This window comes from Liolophura sinensis, chromosome 13 (genome assembly GCF_032854445.1).
Source record: "Liolophura sinensis isolate JHLJ2023 chromosome 13, CUHK_Ljap_v2, whole genome shotgun sequence".
NCBI classification, from domain to species: Eukaryota; Metazoa; Mollusca; class Polyplacophora; order Chitonida; family Chitonidae; genus Liolophura; species Liolophura sinensis.
Genome location: NC_088307.1, coordinates 15,136,956 through 15,164,857, shown reverse-complemented (window position 1 = coordinate 15,164,857; position 27,902 = coordinate 15,136,956). Strand labels below are relative to the sequence as shown.

General features: G+C 39.9%; 2 protein-coding genes across 2 annotated transcripts in view; one reads left to right on the top strand and one right to left on the bottom strand.

Moving 5' to 3' along the window:
• Positions 1–6,948, bottom strand: part of LOC135480409 (TBC1 domain family member 13-like) — a 35,467-nt gene extending 28,519 nt beyond the window's left edge. The window contains exons 1-5 of the mRNA XM_064760239.1: positions 6,929–6,948; positions 6,742–6,815; positions 4,374–4,414; positions 3,611–3,672; positions 2,580–2,670 (exon numbers count right to left, since the gene is read on the bottom strand). Of these exons, the coding sequence (XP_064616309.1) occupies positions 2,580–2,670; positions 3,611–3,672; positions 4,374–4,414; positions 6,742–6,815; positions 6,929–6,948 (288 nt within the window). The remainder of the gene's footprint in view (positions 1–2,579; positions 2,671–3,610; positions 3,673–4,373; positions 4,415–6,741; positions 6,816–6,928) is intronic.
• Positions 6,949–7,104: 156 nt separating this feature from the next.
• Positions 7,105–27,018, top strand: LOC135480214 (protein zer-1 homolog). The gene is made up of 17 exons (XM_064759990.1): positions 7,105–7,241; positions 8,851–9,834; positions 10,202–10,405; positions 10,737–10,845; positions 14,134–14,277; positions 15,021–15,079; positions 15,353–15,415; positions 16,840–16,894; positions 17,470–17,523; positions 18,866–19,033; positions 19,224–19,314; positions 20,588–20,658; positions 21,271–21,318; positions 23,645–23,712; positions 25,537–25,725; positions 26,053–26,150; positions 26,747–27,018. Exons 2-17 carry the CDS (start codon positions 8,957–8,959, stop codon positions 27,016–27,018), a joined length of 2,571 nt encoding a protein of 856 aa, XP_064616060.1. The 5' UTR covers positions 7,105–7,241; positions 8,851–8,956.
• Positions 27,019–27,902: the final 884 nt, after the last annotated feature.

Below are 27,902 nucleotides of genomic sequence, written 5' to 3'. Positions count from 1 at the left end.
ACCAAAGCCAAAATTTAATACATGTAACAGATTTTTTCTGGTTCAGACATTGTTAGTAGTGTACAGGTCATTTTCAGCATTTTCAGTCAAATGTTTAGATTGGCATGTTATGGCACAGAATACAACTGTCCAGTTTTTCATTCAATGGCACCATGGTGTTCCACTCTGGCTTTCTTGGCTGCCTTTTGACACAACTCATTGGCTTTCCTTTTCGTCAAAGTGCTCTGTGCCCTAATGTCCAGCTGTTTCTGTTTTTCTGTGGCAACTGATTTCTTCTCTTCAAGAATGGCCTTATACTGGCTGAATGATCGCTTGACATTCCTCACAAGAGTGTGATCAACCTTATCATGGAGTTGGTCCCTCTTCTTGAAATACTCCACAGCAGATTTACCAGAAGCTTTCAAACCATATTTTATGTTTTGTATGGCTTGGTAGGTTTCAATGTTGAGTCTCCCAGATTTGGCATCAATGATAGACTGTAGTTAGACGGCCGTAATTTCAGGTTATCTCTGTGAATTTTCTGGCCGATGTGCTGTGCTAGCGCCTTCCATCCGCAACCCCCATAATGCACATCTTTGTGGCACAACTCGCAGAAAGCCAAACCGGCGGATGTTATCTTCCTCATGAATTTTCCCACGTATTCCCCTTCGACCTTTCGTTCAAGCCAATCCCACCTCCAGATGTTTTTCAACCCCTTGTCCACTGTACGCGCATCAAAATCTTTATCTGATCGATCCACGATACTCCGAGACGTTGCCGCCATTTTTGACCGGGCTGGCTCTGCTTCTGCCTTCGAATAATGGTATCTTGTTCCCGATTGGTTGAAACAGTTCGGCTTAATGAAACACACGATCTGACTGGACAATAGACTCCATTCAGATAACATTATAACCTCCGGCAATGCCAGATTTCGGTAGCCACGCATCGGCAAATTGACAGAATCTTCGACTTTATTTTGAGGAAATAAATCGGAACTTTACAAAATATTACTACACAGAAAAAAAACCGGAAAACAGGTAAATTAATTGAAACTGAACAAAGAAAAAGCGGAATTCCGCTAAAAAGCGGAAAAAAATCATGTCTGTCTTTCAAACAAATCCAGATGTATCAGAACAAAGCCTTTATGACAGATGTTAACCATTTCCCGAAGTGTTGAAATTCAGAAGTAAACATAGAAGCAAACAATATCTGATGAAATGAAATGAAGTCACAACTGATGTTAGGAATAAGGAAAGTTATAATATCTAATTTAAAAGCATAATTTCTTGGGGTATTTACTGTATAAATTATTGTGTTTATCACTTAAATTATTTTTGTGAAACCCGTATGATGTTGCCACACACACGAGTACGCACAATCAATCTGTGTCAGATCATTGTTTGTCAATCGATATAGATATGATCTGACTGATTTTCATCTGACTGATGCACGACTGGCGAGCTGGGTAATACAGTAACATCTGAATGGGCAAGCCTTTTTCAGCATGTTCGGAAGTAACTTGATTTTCTGGTAAATCGTAGAAGGACAACCATCTTTTGAAAATCACATGACCTCAGGGTAATTGTGTCAAAAAAAAAAACGGTAAAGGACCTAAAGCTTCACCCTCAGAGTAAAGTATCCCGCTATTCATTGCATTGATTGTGGTTCTTACTGACTGGGAGCCGTGGAGAGCAATGGGGGTGGTCACGGGGTTGTATTGACAGTTGACGAATGTAATAAACAAGCTCACGCTTCACTGAGTCGTCAGTCTATGCTACCAGCACCAACTGTTCATATTTTCCTTAGTTTTAATAAGAATGAATTTAGTACATGCACTTCATAACAAGTGCACCTTGATTGTTTTATGATCGCCATTTTATGAAAAATGGGAATTCGGGAGAAAACTCTCTGGAGATTGAGTGCGACCATACAGTACCTTCATACATGTGGGGTGGCATGTCAGATGTCTGTTAAAATGCAGAACTCTTCATGTGCAAAGATATAACAGATTCTAGCACACAGGAATTTATTTGCACATTATCAGTAGATGATGTCAAACTGTGTTTAAAGCATACTTACCTTCACAGGGCTTCAAATTTCCACGTGTCTATTATATCCATTAACGGCATGGTTTTGATGATTAAGGCAAAGAAAATAATCTTACCTGTTGCTGGCGTCACATAAATCAGGTTGGCAAATTTGCATACCAGTAATCATAAAACATGCACTTTATTTTGACATACAGGCAGCAAGCCCTATATCAGTGCCTTGTGAACTCCTCATACAACAACAATTTGGACAAATCCTATCGGACACCCAATATGCCCGTCTGGCACCCAGTGCTACCAAAATGGGGTGAAAGTAAATCGTGGTAGTTTTTCGGAAACCTTGCTTTGTGTATCTTTTCTGTGTTTAATGAGGGTTTCCCGATTTCAAAAGGAGGGAACAGTAGCAGTCCCGACTGTAACAAAACGAAATCTTGCCACACTTACCCCATTTGAAAGTAAACGACAGTAACCAAAGGGCGAATCATTTACCGTAAGTTCCAACATTAAACCTTGATGTAAAATAACCATGATGTTAGTTAATGGATAACTTACATGGTCAGCCGGGGTATCTGGCCCCTGCTTATTATGGGCATTGGCTCCCGGCTTTACAATCAGCTCATTAACAAACTGCTGGTATACTGCCCTACAAAAAAACAAAACAACAAAGTTATTTTGATTACTCATATAATTGCAGCTAAACTTATTAAACAGGTTCACTGGTGAATACATGTACCATTGAATTTGATGTGTACTATCACACTCCCACAACCCTGCACTCAGGAAACAACATCTAGGTGTTCTGGTCACAAATACCTGGCATAAGCAACAGTGTATGAATTGCAGACTTGTTGCAGGTCAAGCGGCTGACAACACCTACACAGGACACAGGTGTGTTAGGAGCCCAACAACTGGCTTTATATTCACGGGGAAACAAAGAGTCTTATTTGTGTATAGAGTAATATACTCACTTGCCGAAGTAAACGTGTTACAAGATTTATGTCTTTGCTTTGTGCAAGCTCCCTTACTGTGAGAAAGCTCGTTTTGTTGTCTGATCTCTGCTGGCTGTGCATCAGCATCATCATACTGCTCACTAAGTGTCATCACGGTGTTTGTGGAACAAATGATGATTTCAAATTTATTTTATTTATGTAGGTGGTGTTTTAATGTTGTACTCAAGAACTTTTCACTTATATATCTGACTGTTTATTCTGACTAGTGTTTACCGCCGCACACAAGTTTATGGGTAGAAGAAACTGAAGTGCCCTTTAGTAAACCACTCTCACTCCCCTAGGTACCTAAATCACTTTTCACTTACAGGGATACAAACATCAGTTATGTTTACAGGTGGAGGAAAGTGGATTTTACAATTACTCACCCAGACAATTACAATTTCATGGTATATGTGTTTCATTGGTGTTGACTGAAAATCAGAAACTTTTCACTTACACTGGTACAAGGGCAGATAAGTGAATGCAAGGAGTGAGATCGGTTAAACCATCAAGCTTGCTCTGCCTACAGTACATAAAACATGTGTATGTTCAGTATACAGAAATACAGGACATAAGAAACAAACAGAATCTCACCTTTGCTTGCCACAGATTGACTTCCACTGAGATCTATCCGGAGGAAGATAATCCAGCAACAGCTGTAAATAAATCAGAAGACCATTCAGGTTTAAGGCGGCATTTTGAAAATTGTTTATTTATTTGTTGTCATTGTCAGACTCCACAGTGTTTCACTCCAATGATGGTGATCAGTTCTGAGGGTGCGGGAGGAAACCGGAGTGCCCACAGCACATCACCCATCTTTGGCAAGTAACCAACAAACAATTCCCTGTGTGATGTACAGCCTTACATGTCTTACATGCATTGGTGGAAGGTAAATCATCTTCAGTGAAAGCTAGCTGTTACTAGAGCATCACTGACTGCTTTTTTTCCACCAAGAATCCATAAACACTGAGTGTTGGGAAGTCTACAAAGTAGGCTCTCGTAGAAAACTCTCGTATAAGTGAAATATTCTTGAGTATGGCATAAAACACCCATCAAATAAATAAATAAATAAATAAAACCTAAGCGTCAATCATCTGCAATCAGTCTGTCAACATTTTGAAAGGACAATCCGAAAACTTCTACAACAGATTGTATTAGACGAAAATATTATGAGGTCCATTTCTTCCTATAACCACTTTCACTGTCACCTAAAAGGACCGAAGGTTTGGTGAATTTTTTTTGCTCCATTTTCCCCATCCCATGACCCTATGAGGAAACTTCATAATAATGAAATAAATGTGTCCTTCAATATTCCTAAGTGTTAGCTGCTCTAAAGATGAGAAAAAAGATGTAATACCTTCCAGCAAATTGACCGAGATCCCGTTTCCAGTGAACAGCCTATTAAAGACAAAGAAAAAATGCACGTACCTGTTACTCACTGAAAAAATATATTTCAATACTCTCTGCTGGCTCTATTTAATAAAAGGTAGTACGATATTAGCAGCATCTAGGTACACACATGATTTATATTCCAATGCCAGTTCATAACTGTTACATACACGTGTTAAATCAATGCCGTGGAAGTTAGAGGACTTTCTGTAATCTGCTACCCCTACTTGCATGATCTTGAGTGGCTCTCGCAAGATTTCTGTATAACTTGCATGTCACTTTGTTGCTGTGTCAGAAAGGCACTATTTCTTAATTCCATTTGAATGCATTAAAAGGAAAGGCAACACAAGACCAAATGTACATATGTATTGGTAAAGAGTCAAATTTAAAAGTAAAAAAAAACAAAAAAAAAACATCACTTTTTATATTTGTGATTAGGATAACCAAGACATCGCAGTTCAAAGTAAACTAAAACACCCGTGTAGGGAAAACTGAACGGGCTGCCATACTCTCGAGTTTAACCAATCACAAACAATCGAGACAGTTCCAATATACTTTAAAGCGATTTTCAAAGAGAAAATGAAAGTGGAATACATCTAGCTTTATTCCCCAAGGTCTCAACCAGGAGACTTCAATGCTTGGTCTTCGGTTGTTATAATTAGGGGCACTGTACATCCCACGACAAAGAAGTGTTTTGCCTCTAGTACTGAAGAGTGTAGGTTCAGATGACATGACATCGGTTTTTATAAAATGGCGTATCCCATGGCCTTGAAAGAATTTCACATTAAAAGGTGATGTATAGAATTACCAAGAACATAATAAAACAAGAGCTCAGGTGAACACAACATACACCACAACAAATGCATGTGTTTCACATGTATAAAAGAATATCAGCAGCACTGTGGTGAGTATAACCCCTGAGAGGAATCTTCACTGGTGTTCACAATACGTATATGGTTACCATGACAACCATGCAAGTGGACAAATGTGTCAAACACAAATGGAAACTTTATGCAGAAAACAGTTGGAGTTATAGCCCTGACACGAAATCATATCCATCTATATAGTATATACAGGGAAACTGGCGATCTGGTAACCATGACAACTGCACAAATGGACAAATCTGAGTCGCGACACATCGTCAGAATTAAAACTCTACACAGAAAACAGATGGACTTATAGCCCGGACATGAATGCACATCTATTTATATAGTATATATAAGAAAAATGGTTATCTGGTTACCTTGGCAACAATGAAAATGGACAAATGTGAGTTGCGACACATCGTCATCTGTGTATTTATGTATCCACCAAAAATTAAAACTCCATTTGAAAAAATGAAACTATGTGGAAAACTGTTAGAGTTATAGCCCAGAGAAGAAATCATGTCTATATCTATGTATATTATACATAGGGTAATGGCAATCTGGTTACCATGACAACTGCGAAAATGGACAAATGTAGGTCACGACACATCGTCATTTGTGTATCTATGCATCCACCAAAAATTAAAACTCTATGTTGAAAAGAGGGTTATAGCCCAGACACAAACACAGACAGACGGACAGACGGATAGAATCACAATAACATAATAAACAAAATAAAAAATCGTTATGCCCGTTTAGCTCTGTATGAACCCCTCTTCTGAAATAACTTTGGTTATATTTTTTGTTGTCTTTTCTTTTAAATAATGATCCAGGCATGGATGATTTCTGAATTAAGTTAATCAATGTATCCATTCCTGGCATGCATCAGTTGTGGGTACCTTTTTTTAATGTGCCCTTTAACTGTTACCTGTATTTCACCAGAAATTTCATTAAATATTTCATTTAGTTTTTCCAGTAAGTATTCAGACTAAAAACTTCGAAAACTGAAAAAAGACTGTCTCAGATTCGCAATCATAGGTCTCAGGAAGCTGAAACCAATAAAACATCAATCACCTACATAATAAGCTGAGTTGGCATTTCAGGAGTGCACTGTTGGTTGAGAAATATCTGGATAGGCCATATTCATGGCTGCTCAACCTACAGTTAAAGACCAGCACATCTGGCTAAATAGGCTGGGACTGGTAGCCGCCCAAATAACCACTTCTCCTACCTCTAGCTTGTCAAATCCATATTGTAACCTATACTCTTCCAATTGCTGCACAAAATTTTGTAATGATAACCCAATAAAGTATCGTTTCACGCGTAAAATGCCTCCATTTTTTGTCCATTTGTTTTTTTGCTTTGTTTTGTGTCAACGATACATTACAGCATCAGCAAACAAAGATATGCAATATGATTTATAACAAGGAAGCCGCACGATTTATGAGTGATGCATGGAGCGAAATTTACCACTGAAGCACAGCCTTCTTAGTTTCTTCATGTCTATCGATGGTGCCTGTAAGACATCCTGTAGCTCTTTCAGTCTGAAAGACAAAACATTCAAAATATTTATTAATGTCACACTGATAACTGTCATAAGTCATAAGAGAGAACAGAAAGTTTTTTCAGAGAAATGGGCGGGTCACCACGCGCTAACCTTGCCCTGTATGCCGCCATGTTTTCAAATGATCTTGTTCCCATTGACCCGAATATGGCAGCCACCTGTTGCGGCCTACTTAAACAACTACTTCTCAATGACTTCCGGACATATGCCAAGAGGGGGTTAAGAACAAGGTATATTTACATCACGTGACAAATCTGATGGATGTCCAACTGTGAATATCGGTGACGGACGTTGAAGCTGTCTTCTTAGATTTACATTCATTAACAATTCCTTGCCTATTTTATAGTGTTGTTTCGAAAATTGAATGTGGAGAAATCTTGTGCTGCGTGGTGAATTCTGAAAATAGGTGTGAATTGTGGTGTGTTTTGTAAATATGCAATGCCCCAGTCATGTGTTCAGTAACAACAACAACATGATCTCATTTTTCTAGAGGCTCTTCTCAGTCATGTTTCATGTTACTGATTGGCGGGTGTCGGGACATATTCCACACTGCCTGTGCTCTGTTGTGTAAATGGTTTAATCGTTTGACTGTAATAAGGTCACTGTCACTGGAAAAAGAAAACATACTTTGCCTTCTTTTTCATTTGAATACCACGGATTCATGAAGAGTTTCATCCCTTTCAGTTTTAATTTTCACTAAATACATTGATTGAAGTAGTCGTATAAGACAGGACCCCTAGCTGCCTCTGATATCCTCTGTTGATGTTAGGTATAAGAGATCAGAAAGATATGCATTCTGTTTATGGACCATCAGCATATATGGCTGAGAGCACATATAGGTAAACATCTGTTTTTGTGAGTTATCTATGCTGTTCATATAGCTGAAAAATCTTGGCTGAGACGATGCTGATAGTTGCTTTGGATCTATTGTCACAAGAACACTTACAAGTTGAAAAGTGTTTGAACTTTCATCCTCCTGTAGAAAAAATCAGTAGAGCAATTATCTGCTAAATGTAAAATATGGGCCATTTAATTTACCTAACTAGTCACTGAAGTAATGTTCAACTTTACATGTATGCCATTTTAATAAATACATCCAGTCAAATTCTAGGACATGTAGTAGATACAACAATTGAAATGTGTGAATGGGGCATTACACTACATATGATGGTAATATGTGACCCTTTGAAGTGATCTTGAAATGGGATGAAAGAGTGTCATTAAAATATTCTTTGTTGGCGATAACACATAACCCTATCAAAAAAAATTAGTGTTGCTCGATAAGGAAACTATGGGAATGTTTTTTGTTTTTTTTTCTGATGAATGACAGAGGTATAGATTTTAAAGAAATTAATATTGAGAGGGAACTAAAAAGAGAAATTCCCATGAAGTCCAGTACAAAGAAAAGGTCAGGTTACCTCCAACAATCATATTGTTAATGAGGGCCAAATACCAACTGAAGCTGAAAACAAAATAAATAAATGAGAGTCATAAAAGTGAATTTTAAGTGTGTGATAAAAAATAGATGTACATGGTAAATGCACCATGCTTTAACAGAATGTTGCTGTGATGTAATATAATTGAAAAGATTGCTGCTTTTTGGCCAAGGGAGTTATCATACCACACAAGGCAACGACCTAGGAGCCTCCCACCAGTGTAGTCACTGTGAATTCCGGTCCAACTCATGCTGGTTTCCTCTCCGGCCTTACGTGGTAAGGTCTTCCAACAACCTGCTGATGGTCATAGGTTTCCCCCGGGCTATGCCCGGTTTTCTCCCACCATAATCGAGGCCACTGTTGTATAAATGAAATATTCTTAAGTACGGCATAAAAGACCAATCAAATAAATAAATAAATACTGTAAAGATACACTGTATGTAATGCTTGTCTTTATGTTTGTAATAAGTGTACATACATGTATGTATATGCAAATGAAAGGGAGATCATGCATATCAAGTAGTCTGTTAAGTTGCTTCACTTCAGTATGTCTTTAGCAGTCTTCAATTTCTTTAACAGGTGCATATGTAGATGTTGGTGCCTCACCAGGTGTATGCCGGCATTGTGCTGCAGAATACTGTGCTAGGGTGTGAACAAGACGTGTCCGGAAAAGTACGTGTAAACCATGACACAGTCACAGTGGCCAAGGGACCTCCCAGACTCCCTCCAGGACATTTGTCTGGATTACTGTGTGACAAATGTCAGTGTGTTAGCCGAGCCAGCCTCAGGCTCGGGGAATCTCCGTCTTAAGCCAGGAATTAGTCTCCCTCGTGTTTTATGTGAAGGCCTTTTAAGGGCGTATGTCCGATGTGGACACATCATTGATGACAGCTTTTTGCATCTCTTTGAAGACTGTTCCAGAACACAGCTGAGGTATATTAATTTATCGGAGGCAACCATCACTGATGCAGGTATACAGATATTATGTCGACATCCCATTGTAGAGCTTGACCTTTCACATGGAATTCGCCTCACAGAAGCAAGTATTAAGATGTTGAATAACCTGAGGAGAACTTTATGTGTACTGAAACTGGGGGGAATTTTCAGTGAAGCAATGTTAGATGCCATAGAGCTGGTGGAAAGCCGAGACTTATGTGTCAGCCCCGGACAACAGGAGTTTGTTAGTAAGGACACAGCTCAGGAAGTACCTTGCCTCATGGAAAATGTTCCAAATCATGGTCAGGGGGACATTTGTGTTGAAAAATGTCACCTGGAAACTATGCGGATTTATGGACGCGACTACATTTTTGACTGCCCAAACCTGAGGGTATTCTCCCTACGAGATTGTCATTTCTCTGATAGTGGTCATGATCTGCTGGCAACGATTCTCAGCCCATGTGAGAGGCTTACCCACCTTGATCTGACCAAGTGCCAAAACATTCATTTGGAGTATATGGACTGCCTGGAAAACTGTCCTCATTTACTTGCTCTTTCATTAGCGGACATTGAAATTGCAGAACTTGACTTTGTGATAAAAAATATTGGGGAAATCAAAAGTTTAAGGTAAAACGTGTTTTAAGGTGTGAAGCTTGTGGCGTAGTAATCATGTATATGCTGAGTGTTGCATGAATAATGAGTTGTAAAATACTGGTACTATATACGTGTAGTTACAGGTACTGATGGAAATGGGGTTTAATTGTTTGACATAGATTTATATGACATGGAGAAACATGATTTTAACCTTTTCTGTGATAAATTAGCTTCACAGAAGGACATAGAAGGATAATGGTTTTGAAATACCAGAGCATTGCGAGTACATGATGTGACAAATGGTAATTTGAATTATAACAAAATCATATGTTATCAGATGTTCTATACACTGTGCTTGAAACAGAGGGTTGGCTGTATTGTCATGATTGATGTGTTGCAGACACCTGGATTTGTCGCAAAGCTTTGAAGTGCCAACTATCTACATGAATCAGGACTGTGAGGGGAGTTTAAAATACCTGGCCACTCACCTGCCAAATCTGGTGTCATTAGACATCGCCGGGACAAATTTGGCTGGCTTCGAGACAGCAGCTGAGGTGGAACATCGCCCTCTCTCCAAGGCTGAGGAGAGAACTGCTGCGGACAGGTACATGAATACACTACAGCCTTTAAGTAATCTAACCTCATAGAGGCACTGCTTTATCCTACCCTATTTTCTCAAGCTGCATGTAGCTTATGAGAGATCAGCTTATGATCCTTTTTAATTTGATTTTGGAGACAAACCTACATTGGTCGGGTTGGCCTATTTTAAGAATGTAACAAAATAGTACCCTCAGAACGTACTTTAATGATAATCTTGCAGCAGGCTCAGTTACAGAAGCTCAATTTACATAGATGTACGTATATTCTTTATTATGATCACATGTAGCCTACTGCACATGTAAAGCAGATCTCACAAACCTCAATTTCTGCTCTAGGACACCTAAGTGCAGTATTCCTGGGCTGGAAAACAAACAACTGGAGTTCCTGGGTCTTCTAGGATGTCCTGATAATGCATGTCGTAGACAGAATATTCCTGCTCGTAGGGTGAGTAAAGACTCTTCCTCTTGAAAAGAGACATCCCCTGGTTAATGTTCATTTCCATTGAAAGACTACTACCAGACATTCAAAATGTCCTAATCTGATGGTAAATGGTTTTTGAGGTTTGTTTTTTCAACCATGTAAAAACTTTAGTAAACATTTGGTGAAACACTGGTTCAGCATATCAACATTAACAAGAGCAGGATTTCTTATATGTACTTTTTTAACATATGAGGTATTTTCCACATAGTATTGAAGTTTGTGAAACATGGCTCATCTTGGTTTGACTCCTTGGTTCAAAAGTTTAAATGGCTAGATTATGTTGAAAGACAGTTTGCTAGTGCCAGTTGGGACATTTTTTAAAACCGGTTGACTTGGGGATTCATTGCCTATGAAAGACATGCGTACCTTTAGCTACCCATATCTAAATCATTGTAAACTCTCAAAATAATGGCTTTCGTGTGTACAAGTAGGTACAACATGTACATGTAGTTCAGTGCAGTTCTTTCATCAGTTGTCCGTTCATGAATTGAATGGGTAAAGATTTTTGTCATGTGCAATTAGGCAACACAGTGTGATGGCAAGACATCTGATAGGATAAAATTTTTAACTCACCTGCCTCATTATACACCATCCATTTGCTAGGTATTGTCATTTTAATTTACATTTAATCTGGTGAAATCACATCGGAAAAATAAGTATGATACATTACATTTCAGAGATTTTCAAAATTCTACTTTCAGCTGAAATCTGTTTTGACCAGGTGTAGTCTCATCCTTGAAGTCAGACCTTGTAGCTAGCAACTTAAATCAGTGTGAAGAAATCCTACTAAGTCAGATTTGCTTAGGTTGTGAAACATCTTTGGCCTTAAATGATTAGTGTCCATATTGGTTATTTATTGATAATTAGCTACATGATAAATCTGCCGTCATTCAACAGTTAATTTAGTGCTCTCTCATTTTAAGACAGGGTACAGAATGAGAAAGTCCGCAGATCAGTGATCATAGAGTATATATACAACAGGAACTGTGGCTTCTGTGGTCGAGTTGGTTAGTGCGCCAGCACGACGCAATGGCCCAGGAACTGTGTCTTCTGTGGTTGAGTTGGTTAGTGCGCCAGCACGACGCAATGGCCCAGGAACTGTGTCTTCTGTGGTCGAGTTGGTTAGTGCGCCAGCACGGCGCAATGGCCCAGGAACTGTGTCTTCTGTGGTCGAGTTGGTTAGTGCGCCAGCACGGCGCAATGGCCCAGGAACTGTGTCTTCTGTGGTCGAGTTGGTTAGTGCGCCAGCACGACGCAATGGCCCAGGAACTGTGTCTTCTGTGGTCGAGTTGGTTAGTGCGCCAGCACGGCGCAATGGCCCAGGAACTGTGTCTTCTGTGGTCGAGTTGGTTAGTGCGCCAGCACGGCGCAATGGCCCAGGAACTGTGTCTTCTGTGGTCGAGTTGGTTAGTGCGCCAGCACGACGCAATGGCCCAGGAACTTCTCGTCAATACAGTCACTATGAGTGAAAGGATTAGTGTTTAGATTGGTTATTTATTCATAATTAGGTAGGAGGGGCATCCGTGGCTCAGATGGTTAGCACGCTAGGACAGCGTAATGACCCAGGAGCCTCTCACCAATTCGGTCGCTGTGAGTTCAAGTCCAGCTCATGCTGGTTTTCTCTCCGGCCGTATGTGCGAAGGTCTGTGAGCAACCTGCGGATGGTCATGGGTTTCTCCCGGGCTGTGCCCGGTTTCCTCCCACCGGTTTCCTGGCCGCCGTTGTATAAGTGAAATATTCTTGAGTACGGCGTAAAACACCAATCAAATAAATCAAATAACATAATAAGCTACCCCTGTATATATTGTTAAATTGAGTGTAAAAAATGTTTTGGAAAAAACTAAACTAATCTGAGTAATATGGCATAAAAATCACAAGATAATGAGGCTGAGTTTATGCATTTTTTCCGCCAACACTCGGCTGTCTCCGCCGAATGGCGTCATACAAGTCCAACCTTTGCAAGCTGTCAGAGCTTTACCATTTAGTTCATTGTTAAAAAGCCACCCAAGTGACAACATGCGTATCAAATTTCAGGAGTTTCAATAAATCAGGAGATTCTTTGTTATTAGTTCGATCAATCTGCAGTATGTCAGTAAAATGAAAAAAGTAGATACAACCATGTGATGGCATCGAAACAATAACGCTTTGATACAAACTTTCCCATTGGCTGTGTCTCTCCTGTGGACCAATGAGTGATCTTCTAACAAATTGTCAACTGTTTACAACAACGCAATGGCCGTTGACCAAAAACAATCCAAAACTAATCATGTTGCTTGACTGCATTAATCAAGAATTAAGGAATGGGGTTGAAATGCTTATTGTTGATTAAAATTACTTATCAAAGGTGTGAAAACAAGTGACATCTCTTTGAAAACTGCTCAGGGTAGGTGTGAAAGCAATCTTACATACATGTGGGGATAATCCATTCCCCATTGTCTTAATCTCTGATCCAGATTACGAGGATTAGCGACACTTTAGGAAACAAAAGAGGATTAAAACCACCTTTCATAATACCTGTTTGACTTGCTTGAGTAATTCTGGCCATAATAGTACTAGGAAAATTAAACAGTTGTAAGAATGTTTTTTCAGTATTGTCTTGCCGAAATGCACAAAAATTAATTCCCGCCAAGAAATTTTTGAAGTAAAACCGCTTGTTTTTTTATGAAGCAGACGAAAGGAAAGAATAGTAAATATTAAATCTGATATACACTCGACATGTAGATCTACAGTGTAATGCGGAATAATCACAAAGCTATAGCTTGCCAGTCTGTATTGCCAGTGCGGTTGGAAATGTCTGGACAAAGATCAAATTCAACGTTTAAAAATTCGGAATCTGAAGTCTGACCAGAGATGTCAGTTTCATAAATCGGAACTTCAATGGCGTCCACTGTGGGCTCAAATTAATAGTGCAGTATATTTGCTTCTGTGTAGCTAGAATCCATGTCAAAAATGACATCGTTCTGATACAAATTCCCAGGTTATATATGTCAGCTAGACTTGGGTTGGCCATCTTTGACGTCACTTGCTGAGCTTTGATGTCATGGTTGACTGGAGATCGGCTAGGGCAGTAAATTTCTTGTTTTTGGTGGATTTGAAGTCATAATTGCGTTTCTCAGAGGTCCTTCTGGTAACATACTGTTAAATAGGTTATAATCTTTATACTTATGTTACGAAGTGAAACCTGGATATTAATCATTTTAGTGGTAACTTCTCAGCAGCCCAGGTGTCATTCAAGTCCCATTTCTGTTACAGGTGACTGGCGATGAATCCGAAGATCAAGTACTGTTGTCGTTGGAGGTTTACAAGGACAGAACAGAACTCTTAACAAAGGCCTTTAACAACCTGTACCACTTGTTTCGGGTCAGTGTGGTACGGCAGCAGTACAGAGCTGTAGAGGTAAGCAAGTCCAGGAATACGTGTTGTAACGCATATCTGTAACAGCCTGTGGCACTTGTTTCGTGTCAGTGTGGTACGGCAGCAGTACAGAGCTGTAGAGGTAAGCAAGTCCAGGAAAATGTGTTATAATACATTTTTGTAACAACCTGTAGCACTTGTTTCGGGTCAGTGTGGTACGGCAGCAGTACAGAGCTGTAGAGGTAAGCAAGTCCAGGAATGCATGTTATAATGCATTTTTGTAACAACCTGTAGCACTTGTTTCGGGTCAGTGTGGTACGGCAGCAGTACAGAGCTGTAGAGGTAAGCAAGTCCAGGAAAACGTGTTATAATACATTTTTGTAACAACCTGTAGCACTTGTTTCGGGTCAGTGTGGTACAGCAGCAGTACAGAGCTGTAGAGGTAAGCAAGTCTAGGAATACGTGTTATAATACATGTTTGTAACAGCCTGTAGCACTTGTTTCGGGTCAGTGTGGTACAGCAGCAGTACAGAGCTGTAGAGGTAAGCAAGTCCCGGAATATGCATTATAATGCATTTTTGTAATAACCTGTACCAGTGGTTTCCAATCAAGGTGATACTGAAGTAATACAATGATATATCTTACTTTATACATGTATGGACATGCATATATATATATATGTAAGTTATGCTCAGTTGCATACCCAGTTCTTGTCCTGTTGAGTCTAGCAGATTCCCCTGTTAGAATTCGTGTAGAGTCATTTTGGTGTTTCGTATACGTTATAGGCTATTCTGGCTGGAATGAAGACCCACAAGACCGACAAACATGTTCAGATATCAGGGAGGTAAGTTTGGACAATATGTTGGAAATTTTGACTAAGTATCTATTTTCATTAATTGTAAGAGATGTATGGGTGGTTAATGAATTTTAATCAAAAGGAATACTGTTCTTGTAAATTGGAATTCATCTTATTTTCATTTAACTACTCAATACGAACACGGCTAAATCTCAATTTCATAAATTGTCTTTGTATTTTAAAAAGCATGTGAATTTACATGTTGTACGCGTGTGTCTACAGGTAAGCTTAAATATTTGTTTTTATTATTTTTTTTTTTAGCGCTTCTCTATTCTACATTGTAAAAGGAGAAGAGAAGGAAAACATAAGCTGTAAGCTTAAACGGTATGTGTGTTTTTTGAAAAAAAAAAAAACATTTTTTTTTTGTTTTGTGTAAAAATATGCATGTAGGTTAGGCTTGAAACGGATTGAATTTATATACACATGTAGCCTACGTGTAGTTTGGCTGCAGCTTTTAGTTAGGAGGTTTGTCAGGTAAATAACAGACTTGGCCTGGTTTCTTGATCCAACCATAAACCTGACAAGTGTTGTATGAGTAAAAAAGGACTACTGTAATATTCTAACCTGTGCATTGCATCAGGCCAGGTTGAAGTATTTGTGGTTGTTAAGTTACATGAATAAACACCAACGTCCTCAGTCAGACAAGGACATTCACTGTGTCATGGCATTTCTGAACATACAAGGACATTCGCTGTGTCATGGCATATCTGAACATACAAGGACATTTACTGTGTCATTGCATTTCTGAACTTACAAGGACATTCACTGTGTGACGGCATTGCTGACCATACAAGGACATTCACTGTGTCTTTGCATTTCTGAACGTACTGTACAAGGACATTCACTATGTGACGGCATTTGTGAGCATACAAGGACATTCACTGTGTCATGGCATTTCTGAACATACAAGGACATTCACTGTGTCATTGCATTTCTGAACATACTGTACAAGGACATTCACTGTGTGACGGCATTTCTGAACATACAAGGACATTCGCTGTGTCATTGCATTTCTGAACATACTGTACAAGGACATTCACTGTGTGACGGCATTTCTGAACATACAAGGTCATTCGCTGTGTTATTGCATTTCTGAACATACAAGGGCATTCACTGTGTCATGGCATTTCTGAACATACAAGGACATTCACTGTGTCATGGCATATCTGAACATACAAGGATATTCACTGTGTAACGGCATTTCTGAACATACAAGGACATTCACCGTGTTATTGCATTTCTTAACATACAAGGACATTCACTGTGTCATGGCATTTCTGAACATACAAGGACATTCACTATGTGACATCATTTCTGAACATACAAGGACATTCGCTGTGTCATTGCATTTCTGAACATACAAGGACCTTCACTGTGTTATTGCATTTCTGAACATACAAGGACATTCACTGTGTCATGGCATATCTGAACATACAAGGACATTCACCGTGTCATTGCATTTCTTAACATACAAGGACATTCACTGTGTGACGGCATTTCTGAACATACTAGGACATTCACTGTTTCATTGCATTTCTGAACATACAAGGACATTCACTGTGTTACGGCATTTCTGAAAATAAGCTTAAAACTTTTTGATTTCTTTTTTTAACAGTAGTTCACTCTTTCATGTGTTTGAATTAAAATACACATGTATATGAATTAATTATAAAAATACATGTATTAATAAGCAATTCTAGCTATAGTTCACTGTCTGTACACTGGAAACAAATCCTGTTTTTTTTCAGACGAATCATTGAGGCTTTGTTAGAAGGGATGAACAGGCATGTCTTTGAACAAACAGTGAGTAAGATGTTGACACTTGCAGCTTTGTCATCCAAGGAGATGTGGCCTTTGTTAGAAGTCCAGTAGTGCATCAAATTATATGAACATCTAAGCACTTAACTTATCAGTCTTTTATTTAGCATTTGCCATGGTTTACAGCAGGCGTAGATAAAACCATAAGCAGTATGGTATTTATTTATTTAATTGGTGTTTTACGCCATACTCAAGAATATCTCACTTATACGATGGCAGCCGGCATTATGGTGGGTGGAAACCGGGCAGAGCCCAGGGGAAACCCACAACCATCCGCAGGTTGCTGTCAGAACTTCTCACTTACAGCCGGAGAGCAGTATGGTAAGTGAACTATCCTTCTGTACACTGTCAAACATCAAGTGAATGAATAACCAAATATTTTAAAAGAAGCCCTGCGATTCTTCAATTTTGAATGCTGACGGAGAGATAACCATGCTTATTGGTTAGACTGATACGTCACCACTAGTGGCATTGTAAACAATGTATTTTAATACCCAAAGTTTCAAGTGATGTTAAAACCAATGTAGTGATGGAGTGTGGTGTGTATTTTTTTTTTTCAGATGATGAGGAATGGGTGCCTGACTCTGTGCCATTTTAACATACCTCAAGATGTGGTAAGTCTGAACATGTATTCATCATACATACCCCAAGATGTTTGACATGACTCATGTTTTTTCCTGTAATTGTACGTTCATATTATTGTCGAAGTTCGGTTTTTATGTGTGGGTGGGGATGTTTTGGGGGAGGGGTAGGGAGGGCGACGAAATGCCTTTTTGATGTGACTTCAGCTTCTGCCACATCTCTGTTGCAAATTTTGCAGTGAAGCTTTGTAGTTTCAAAATGGCTTTGACCTACATGTGGCGTCCACCTTATTTCCATATCAGATGTTTTTCCTGTACATGTACATGTGGCTTTTGCTATATGGCAGTTTGATGTGGGAATAACTCATCGCCAAAATGGTTTGTCTTGACAACACAGATGTCTTAAAAGTACATGTAACACTAACCCTGATGACGATACAAACGTTGACACCCATCTGAGTGGGAAAGGTGGAAATGTGATTCGTCCGTAAGCAGTACATTTCGCCACCAGTGTGCAAGGGCGTCTGATGTGCTGTCTGCACCACTGCAACCTTGATTAACGATGTTGTGGTGTCAACGACGGATGTATCACAGGATGACGTGTGCGTACAACTCAGTCTCCCGCAGACAATTTCTTACAGTTTGTGATTTTATGCGACGATGGTCTGGAAGGAATCAAGCAGTTTCTATGATTGTTTGACATCTGAAGCGTGTCAAATAAATTCGATCTTGCACAGTCATTGTTACTCGTGGACGTCCAGAGTGTAGTCAATCGCCTATGTCATGAAAAATTCTCTGGCGTTGGACGAGGAGTGCTATGGTGTTTCTGTAACCATGCATCCAACGGGTGACCTCCTGTTGCGTTAATCCTGCGGCAAGCATACCAGCCACCTGAATACATTTGTTTAACATCAGTTGTGGTATGACATCATATGGCCTTTAAGACATTGGGTGAACATTTACAATGGCTTAAGTGTGACTATCCAATGACGCACAAAACTGGCAAATCAGAGCATACAAGTGTCATGTGGTCTGTGTGCTTCATGTAACACATAATTTATTTTGTGAATGTGTATTCTGAGATTGTGTATAACATATATTAATGTAGGATGTAATGGTATAGTCGTATTTGTTCGAACGTTTTTAAAATTCTGCAGACTTAAAATGCGCAGTAACGTTTTTTGACACATTTGTTCTCCTTATCTGTTTACAGCTGTATTACATGCGTGTGCAGTTCCTAACCATGAAATGTCCCTTACAGCTGCTTTTCTGTTGTTTCTCTTTAATACAAAAACCACTTTACAGCACTCTCCGGCTCCCTTGTCTCTTTTTGCAGCTACTCAGCTATAATTGTCTCCCTTGTCTCTTTTTGCAGCTCTTTTGCTATGACCGTCTGGTGATGGTTCTGCTAAAGATGCTGAAGCAGGATCTGGAGGAACAGGATCAGTTTGGGATGAGGATTGGGATCTACCTGCTCAACTGCTTGGCTTGTCAGGTGGATGGCAAGGAGAAGCAGCTGGTGGGCGATCTTGGAGCCATTGCAGTGAGTCCATAGCGTCCTTTACCTACCTGCCTCGTTTTCATACCTAAAAAATCGTTAGGCATTCCTGACATTCTAAAAATCTTAGGACATTCCTGATTCATAATTGCAAAAACAAAAATTTGATTTAACTGGCTGTGTTGGTTAGCTCATCAAGTCTATTAAATGTCGTATGTGTTTCTTCTTTTTTCAGACAATGCTGGCAATCATCAGGAAGAAGCTGCACCTTGGCCAGTGTGATGAAATTATGGAGGTGGCCTGGAGCACCATGTGGAATGTCACAGGTTTGTCATCAAAACCAAAAAGGTTTTGAACATGCTTGTTTGGGGTTTAACATTGATTTATTTATTTATTTGATTGGTGTTTTATGCCGTATTCAAGAATATTTCAATTATACAACGGCGGCCAGTATTACGTTGGGAGGAAACCGGGCAGAGCCTGGGGGAAACCCACAACCATCCGCAGATTGCTGACAGACCTTCCCACGTACTACCCGGAGAGGAAGCAAGCATGAACTGGACTTGAACTCACAGCGACCACATTGGTGAGAGACTCCTGGGTCATTACGCTGTGCTAACACGCTAAACGACTGAGCCACGGAGGCCCGGTGGTTTAACATTGCTAATATCATGTGCTATTTGGGTCACATCAGGATTGGTGCGTCTGTGCGCGTGCACAGGAGGCCTGTCCTAATGCTGGCATATCTGTAGTGCTACCTCACTAGAATGTTGTGTTGAAAACACCAGAAATGGCATCCTCCACATTGTTGAAGTGTGCTGACACCAGGTGTATTACTTTAACCCGAATTCCAAGGCTGATACACAAATCTCTTCGCAAACACGTTGGCATAAATGGAAAAATGGTCATATCAAGATTGCCACCTGGAGATAAATGTGAGCTTTTGGCAAAAGCCAAAGCCTATCATGTTTGTCGTGATTCGGTGATGCCATGGACCTGTGGCCGAAGTGGTTAGGGTTCCAGGCTAGCGCAGTGACCAAGGAATCTCACCAGTGTGGTCATTGTGAGTTCCAGCCTGGCTCGTGCTGTCTTCCTCTGTAGCCATACGATAGGCCTGCCAGTAACCAGTGGATGGTTTTCCCTGGGTTCCGCCCGTTTTTTTTTTTGGGGGGGGGGGGGGGGCACCGTAATGCTGGTTGCCGTCATAGAAGGGAAATATTCTTGAGTACATCGTAAAACACTGATGAAATAATTCCATAAATTTGGTTATGCAGTGTCTGTTTGACCACAAAGACCTGTGAAAAGATGTATATTGGTGGTCACATATTTGTCACTTTTGGTGACAATATTTTGGATGATGGGATGGATTTTTACTTCTGAAGATCTTCTGTTTGAGGTTTATGGTAAATATGTTTATTTGATGGAATACTGTGTGAGAATAATGTTTGGAAAATACATGAGAGTTTGTCAACTTTGGGTGAAATGGACTCAAAAAATCTTGAGTAGACGTGAAAATTTGACAGATGTGATAGTGAGGCCACATACAATGTAGTAATGAAGATGATGTATGTACCAGTGATTTTGTATTTACCTTGTCAGACGAGACTGCCATGAACTGCCAAAGGTTTATGGATGATGACGGCATGAATCTCTTCCTCCAATGTTTGCGGGTAGGTTGTGACCATGTTCAATTTTTCCATTTACATGGTATGTAAAATAAAAAGACACTCTTGAGAAAATAGTGGCCAATATAAATATTCCAGATGAATCAAGCTCTGGCCCACAAACAAGCACAGTGTACAAGATATGAATTATTGATATCCTTGGCATTATTTTATTGTTGGGAAAATATTTGAATCAGTTCTGTTAGATTTTCTATGTCGATCTATATGTAATCGTGACACCAAGTCAGTATAATCTGTTTACTTCTTCACATGCATGTTTTACCAAGAATCCTTCACTTGTGTGACAGTCAGTTGAATGGTTGGACGATACTGAAGGAGGCCCAGAAAAAAAAACCCTGCTCTTCAAATACCTGATATTTCTGCTGACATAGAGCTGTATCCAAGCCAGTGGGATATGGATTGAGAAAAGTACATCTGTATGAGGAGTGCTCATTGGTCAGAGGTCATGTTTATAAGAACCTATGGGAAAGGTTGGCTGGCACATCATTGTGGGTCTGTCTCATAACACACAAATCTGTAAAGTGTGAATTTCAAGCTGCTTGACCAGAGGCAGCCCAAGTGAAATGGAAAAGTTGATAATACGCCTGTCTTTTTCAGATATTTCCTAACAAGGCCGAGCTGCTGAGAAATATGATGGGACTTATGGTAAGATTTATCCAGTTCTAATAAATATTTCTGCAATGTTTGGATATTAATCTACATGCTTGCAGATATCCAACAGAACCATTGTTCATACTGCATGCATGCAGGTATCCAACAGAACCATTGTTCATGCTGCATGCATGCAGGTATCCAACAGAACCATTGTTCATGCTGCATGCATGCAGGTATCCAACAGAACTATAGTTCATACTGCATGCATGCAGGTATCCAACAGAACCATTGTTCATACTGCATGCATGCAGGTATCCAACAGAACCATTGTTCATGCTGCATGCATGCAGGTATCCAACAGAACTATAGTTCATACTGCATGCATGCAGATATCTAACAGAACTATAGTTCATACTGCATGCATGCAGATATCTAACAGAACTAAAGTTCATACTGCATGCATGCAGATATCTAACAGAACTATAGTTCATACTGCATGCATGCAGATATCTAACAGAACTATAGTTCATACTGCATGCATGCAGATATCTAACAGAACTAAAGTTCATACTGCATGCATGCAGATATCCAACAGAACTATAGTTCATACTGCATGCATGAAGATATCAAACAGAACTGCATGGCCTCAGACCCCGATTAATTTTCCGTAAGAGACATTGTTAAAGTCTAGCGCTGTAGCTCAGTCCCAAGCATTCCGTGGCCAATAAGCTTTGGTGCATACCTGGCCCAGCCTGTGGGAAACAAGCTATAAAAATCTTGACATAGGTTGACTGTCAAAATCTGGACCATGTCGGCAGCTGGGAGGCGTGCCTAGCAACGCAAAGGGGACGTCACTCACAGCCTCATCACTACCTCACACCTTGTGTCCTCTCGCTCAGAATTTCAAACTTTCATTAATAAAGCTCATACCTCCTCAAAGTTTAGACAGTTTCCAGCATTTTAATACCAAGCATGCACCTGTACACCAAATGGCTGCCTGGGAGCAAAAAAAGACTATATACCCTGAAATACACAGAATTACATTCGTCCTTACCGAAAGACGGAAGTTGTAATGGGGGTCTGTTTCCACATGCATCCAGATATCCAACAGAACTATTGTTCATACTACATGCATGTAGATATCCAACAGAACTATTGTTCATACTACATGCATGCAGATATCCAACAGAACCATTGTTCATACAAGAGGCCTCAGTAGTGTAGTGATTAGTGTGCCAGCACAATACAATGACCCAGGAGCCTGTCACCAACGTGTCCATCAAGTCCATCACATGTTGGCTTCCTCTCTGTTCGTACGTGGGAAAGTCTGCCAGCATCCTGCGGATGTTTCTGGGTTTCCCTCAAAATTGCTGGCCACTGTCATGTACCGGTAATCAAAATATTCTTGAGTACGGTGTAAAGCTTCAATCAAATAAATAAATGAATATTGTTTATACGTGACCAGAAAGTCTGAGTAAACAGAGCAATGCACGCATGCATGTTGTTATCAAGAGGGGGCCTCCGTGGCTCATTTTGTTAGCGTGCTAGCGCAGTGTATTGGCCCAGGAGCCACTCACTAATTCGGTCGCTGTGAGTTCAAGTCCAGCTCATGCTGTCTTCCTCCCCGGCCGTATGTGGGAAGGTCTGCCAGCATCTGTGGATGGTCGTGGGTTTCCCCCGGGCTCTGCCACATTTCCTCCCACCATAATGCTGGCCGCGGTTGTATAAGTGAAATATTCTTGAGTATGGCGTAAAACACCAATCAAATAGATAAATAAATATTATTAAGATGTAGCATTTGTTTAAATGATTCATACACTGTCCAGTGAACTACATGTGTGTACAGTGAAATAATCAGCCATATAATGTAGGTATAACACTTATATTAACTTATATAAACGCAGGGCAGAAGTGGTATTTGTTTCAGTGTTAAACTATAAATGCCTTCATGCTTGAAATTTATGCTTACGATTATCATGTAAATGACAACAAACATTATTTGTTTGTGTCGCAGAAGATGCAAGCTTCATAAAACTGTGCAGATTGTTCTCTACACTTCATAGTTGCCTCCATAATATTCATCACAGTTGGAGTAACAATCAGGCATACATGTATGTGTAGACATGCACTGACACACATACATGTTTGGAGTGGAGAGTGGGAGAATGATGTCACAAGCAAAGTACATGTACATGTGAAGTGTAGCAAGTGGCACAGTGGACAACTTGTAAGAATTTCTAAACAGCATGAAAAATGCCAATCCACATGTTTATGATTTGTTGGTTGAAAAAATCATTGGATTCAGATGTTAGTATATATCTTGGAAATTCTGTTTTTCATTATTTGAGGAAGAATCATAAACATCTGTTTTTTCCAGGGCAATGTTGCAGAAGTGCGGTATCTGAGACCTCGCCTAATGGTGGCTGATTATATCAATGTGTTCAGGTGAGTCATCAGCCGATTACATCCATGTGTTCAGGTGAGCGTTCAGGTGAGTCATCAGCTGATTACATCCATGTGTTTAGGTGAGTGTTCAGGTGAGTCATCAGCTGATTACATCCATGTGTTCAGGTGAGTCATTAGCTGATTACATCCATGTGTTCAGGTGAGTCATCAGCTGATTACATCCATGTGTTCAGGTGAGTGTTCAGGTGAGTCATCAACTCATTACATCCATGTTTCCAGGTGAGTAATCAGCTGATTACATCCATGTGTTCATGTGAATAATCAGCTGATTACATCAGTGTGTTCAGGTGAGTCAGCTGATTACATCCATGTGTTCAGGTGAGTCATCAGCTGATTATATCAATGTGTTCGGGTGAGTAATCAGCTGATTACATCCATGTGTTCAGGGGAATAATCAGCTGATTACATCAGTGTGTTCAGGTGAGTCATTAGCTGATTACATCCATGTGTTCTGTTGAGAAATCAGCTGATTACATCAGTGTGTTTGGGTGAGTCATTAGCTGATTGCATCAGTGTGTTCAAGTCAGTTATCAACTCATTACATCCATATGTTCTGGTGAGTAATCGGCTGATTACATCAGTGTGTTCAGGTGAGTTATCAGCTGATTATGACCATTTTGGTGGCCTAATAGTTAGAGTATCTGCCTACAAGTCAGGAGACTGCGAGATCAAACCCGGATCGGGTCATACTTGTTGCTAGCTGCCTTGCTTGGCGCTCAGCACTGAGAGGTTAGAGCAAGGTAACATGAATGGCCTGGTGTCAGTATAATATGACTGGGTGGGGTGGAATGTCTTGTGTTTTCGGCATAATACTTCAGTGGCGGTAGCTCTTTGGAGGCATGGACTCGTCACAATATATGTACGCACACCTATTTACTCCTTTTTGTCATATGACTGAACAATTGTTAGGGTACATAGCATACATATATCAACTGATTACATCAAGGTAAGTCATCAGTTGATTACGTCAATGTGTTCAGGTGACTGACAAGCTGATTACGTCAGTGTTCAGGAGAGTCATCAACTGATTACGTCAGTGTTGAGGTGAGTCATCAACTGATTTCGTCAGTGTTCAGGAGGTTCATCACCTGATGACGTCAGTGTTGAGGTGAGTCATCACCTGATTACGTCAGTGTTGAGGTGAGTCATCAACTGATTACATCAGTGTTGAGGTGAGTCATCAACTGATTACGTCAGTGTTGAAGTGAGTCATCAACTGATTAAGTCAGTTTTCAAGTGAGACATCAACTGATTACGTCAATGTGTTGTCAGTGTAATCAGCTGATAATTCACCTGATTTCATCAGTTTGTTCAGGTAAGTTATCAACTGATTTTACAACTATGTGTGCCCTGGGACCAGTTCTTCAAAAGTTAAATCAGGCTTAAGTCTCGATCCTAAAGTAAATGGCACTTTAGTCTGGTCTGAAGTTAGTACTAGGCTTAAGTCCTAATGCACTGTTGAACATCTGGGCCCTGATGCATAAATGCCGTGAAATGTGGATTTAACTGATTCTAACCACATACCCCAAAGCCAGTGTTATTTGAAAACCTTTGGAGGATCCATTTCAATTCTAACTGTAAATTCAGATAAATTAAACACTTATTCTACTTATACATGTGTTAAAAGAATGAATTCTCTTGGATGTCTAGCTCAAGAATGTTCAGAAATATGTTACTCATTGTTTTTCAGCAAGACCAATCTATGTTCTAAGAAAATATTTTGCAAGAAAATTAAGTAATTTACAAGAGATGAGGTCTGGTCAGGAGTTACATGTGATGCTGAAGTACACTGCTATGTTTCAGTGATTTATTGGATTCTGAGAGTGATGGTATAGAAGTGAGCTACAATGCAGCAGGGGTACTGGCTCACATTGCCTCAGATGGGGCCGAGGCTTGGAGGGATGAGTTACCTCCACGTCCCCTCGTGTTGGCACGCCTCACCCAAGCTATTGAGAGGTGGTGTCTTCACTCCAGCAGGAATATCAACTACAGGTAGGTCTGCACTGAAGCACTCAATAACACATCTTTCTTCTTTTGTAATTTTGGGTTAAAGTTTATAAAATGATGTTATCAGAAAGTATGAAGTTGGTGGTTTTTCATGTTGTGGCCTGGGGTGAGTGCGTCTTGTGTGCAGCTGTGGCAGTTATTTGACCGTTTTCAGTGGCCTACTCACCCTGGTGAGACAGTTACAGTAATAGAAAGTGTGAAAAAAAGGTTCCTTCTGTACATAAAAGCTTGAAGAATGTAATAGGTTGAATTTGAGTACATTTATGTTTATGGTGAATGTCTATTTCTGCGAATGCTGTTTCTTTTCCTCAGATCTTTCGAGCCTATCCTGAGACTGGCCTGTTCTTTTGAGACCCCCGAGGCTCAGCACTGGGCAGTGTGGGCTTTGGCTAACCTTACCCAGGTCTACCGTAAGTTTACACTAAAGTGCTTTTGTACCTCGTCCCAAGCAGGTGTTCTCTTCATTGTGTATCCCGGTCACAGGGTGGGTTGTGTACAGCAGGTATGTTCTGGAGTTAGATCTTTAGGAGGGTGCTGATTGGACAAGGAGTTTCAGGTATCAGGACGGGGAGTGAGTATAGCTCAGTGAGTGAGGGGTGAGTTCAGCTTTTAACCAAAAGACAGATTTGGTGAGAGCTAACTTCCCACCTTGGCCTGAATATTTGTATATGCCCCTTCTCTCACTGTTCATAGAGCTGTGGGGATAAATCTGGGGCAGTTTGCGTACCTACATATAGGTTTAGTGAAGACCTCTTCCTGTTTCCTTCCTTCACTGAACAGAACACCATCATACATGTGTATGTGTAAAAATTGAGTATGGCATTTAACAATAATCAATCAGTGAATAGAACAGAGTTTGTCCATGTCCATACTGGATCAAATTATGGAGAAATTCATTCAATCTAGTGGTACAGTTTGATAAGAAATTTCTTACTCCTCAGCATGTTGACAATTGTATAGTTTTTGTATTACATGTTCTCATGTCTTTTTGTTTTTCTCTTATCAGCTGAGAAATACTGCCAATTGTTAGAGCAGGAAAACGGTCTGGTGATCCTGAACAGAATAATACGACACAGAAACCCGTACAGAAGAATCAAAGAACTGGCAAGAATGGTGGTCGCAACTCATCAAAGTACAACGAAATCAAAGGGAGATGACTGTGGGGAGGCAGCAACTAGCAGTGCTGCATCGAACCATCCCAGTGACATGGAGGAAGATGACATAGGCACGAGTGAGGAGTCCCAAGATCTGGAAGAACATCTACATCAGGATGTCTGAAGGAAAGTCTTCTCTATTTGTAACTCTCTTTTTTTTCCGTTTTCTTTTTTTTTTTTTTAGTAATATATCTTGTAACTTCACACAGTTGTTCTAAAACTTTTTGGTGTTTTTTTTTTTTTTCAAGGTGTACCCATTTTTAGTCTAGAACTGTTTCTTTGGCACCTGCCAGTGGCGTACATGAATGTATCACTTTTGGAATAAATGATGCAGTGATACATGCAGTGATATTCTGTTCATCAGTTTAGAGGATTTCTTATGTTTTACGCTTTGGTGCATTCATTCACATATTTTATTTTAAAATACATGTGGTCATGTAATTTATCAGTGGACACCATTTTGTGAACGTACGAAGGGAGATATGCACTTTGTGGAAGCTTCAGCCCTTGTAGATTTGATCAAATCACAAAAGCCTCTATTCAGAATTTTTTGAAAATTGTAATGCTGTATAAGATTTTATTTTACGGCAGTCAGCACTGTTATAGTTCCCTCGATGGAAAACGGTTATGCCCTTGTTCTGTACATCTGTGATATTTGATGAATGTTTTGATTGTGTGATTAATTTTTTTTTTGTTACAATGCATGAAGCAGCATGAGGCTTGTCATCTGTTGCTAAGTTTGGTACAACTGATAAGAAGCTGTTAAAATACTCATACTGGAGATGTTATCTTTGTTTTGAAGTATAAATTGTCTACTTCTGTATAGACATGCATGTAGATTAAGTGGCTGCTATTTTAACTAATGGATGGAATGTGCTTCTCCAAGTCAGTATTTATTTATTTTATTGGTGTTTTACGCCGTTCTCACGAATATTTCACTTATACGACGGCAACCAGCATATTAGTGGGAGACCCAGAGTGAAAACCCACAACCATCCGCTGGTTGCT

Excerpts from the sequence above, each read along its gene's own strand:
- LOC135480214 (XM_064759990.1), top strand. The coding sequence starts at position 8,957 with ATGACACAGTCACAGTGGCCAAGGGACCTCCCAGACTCCCTCCAGGAC. Across the intron at positions 15,080-15,352 it reads CATGTTCAGATATCAGGGAG|CGCTTCTCTATTCTACATTG; the intron begins GTAAGTTTGGAC and ends TTTTTTTTTTAG. Across the intron at positions 19,315-20,587 it reads CACCATGTGGAATGTCACAG|ACGAGACTGCCATGAACTGC; the intron begins GTTTGTCATCAA and ends TTACCTTGTCAG.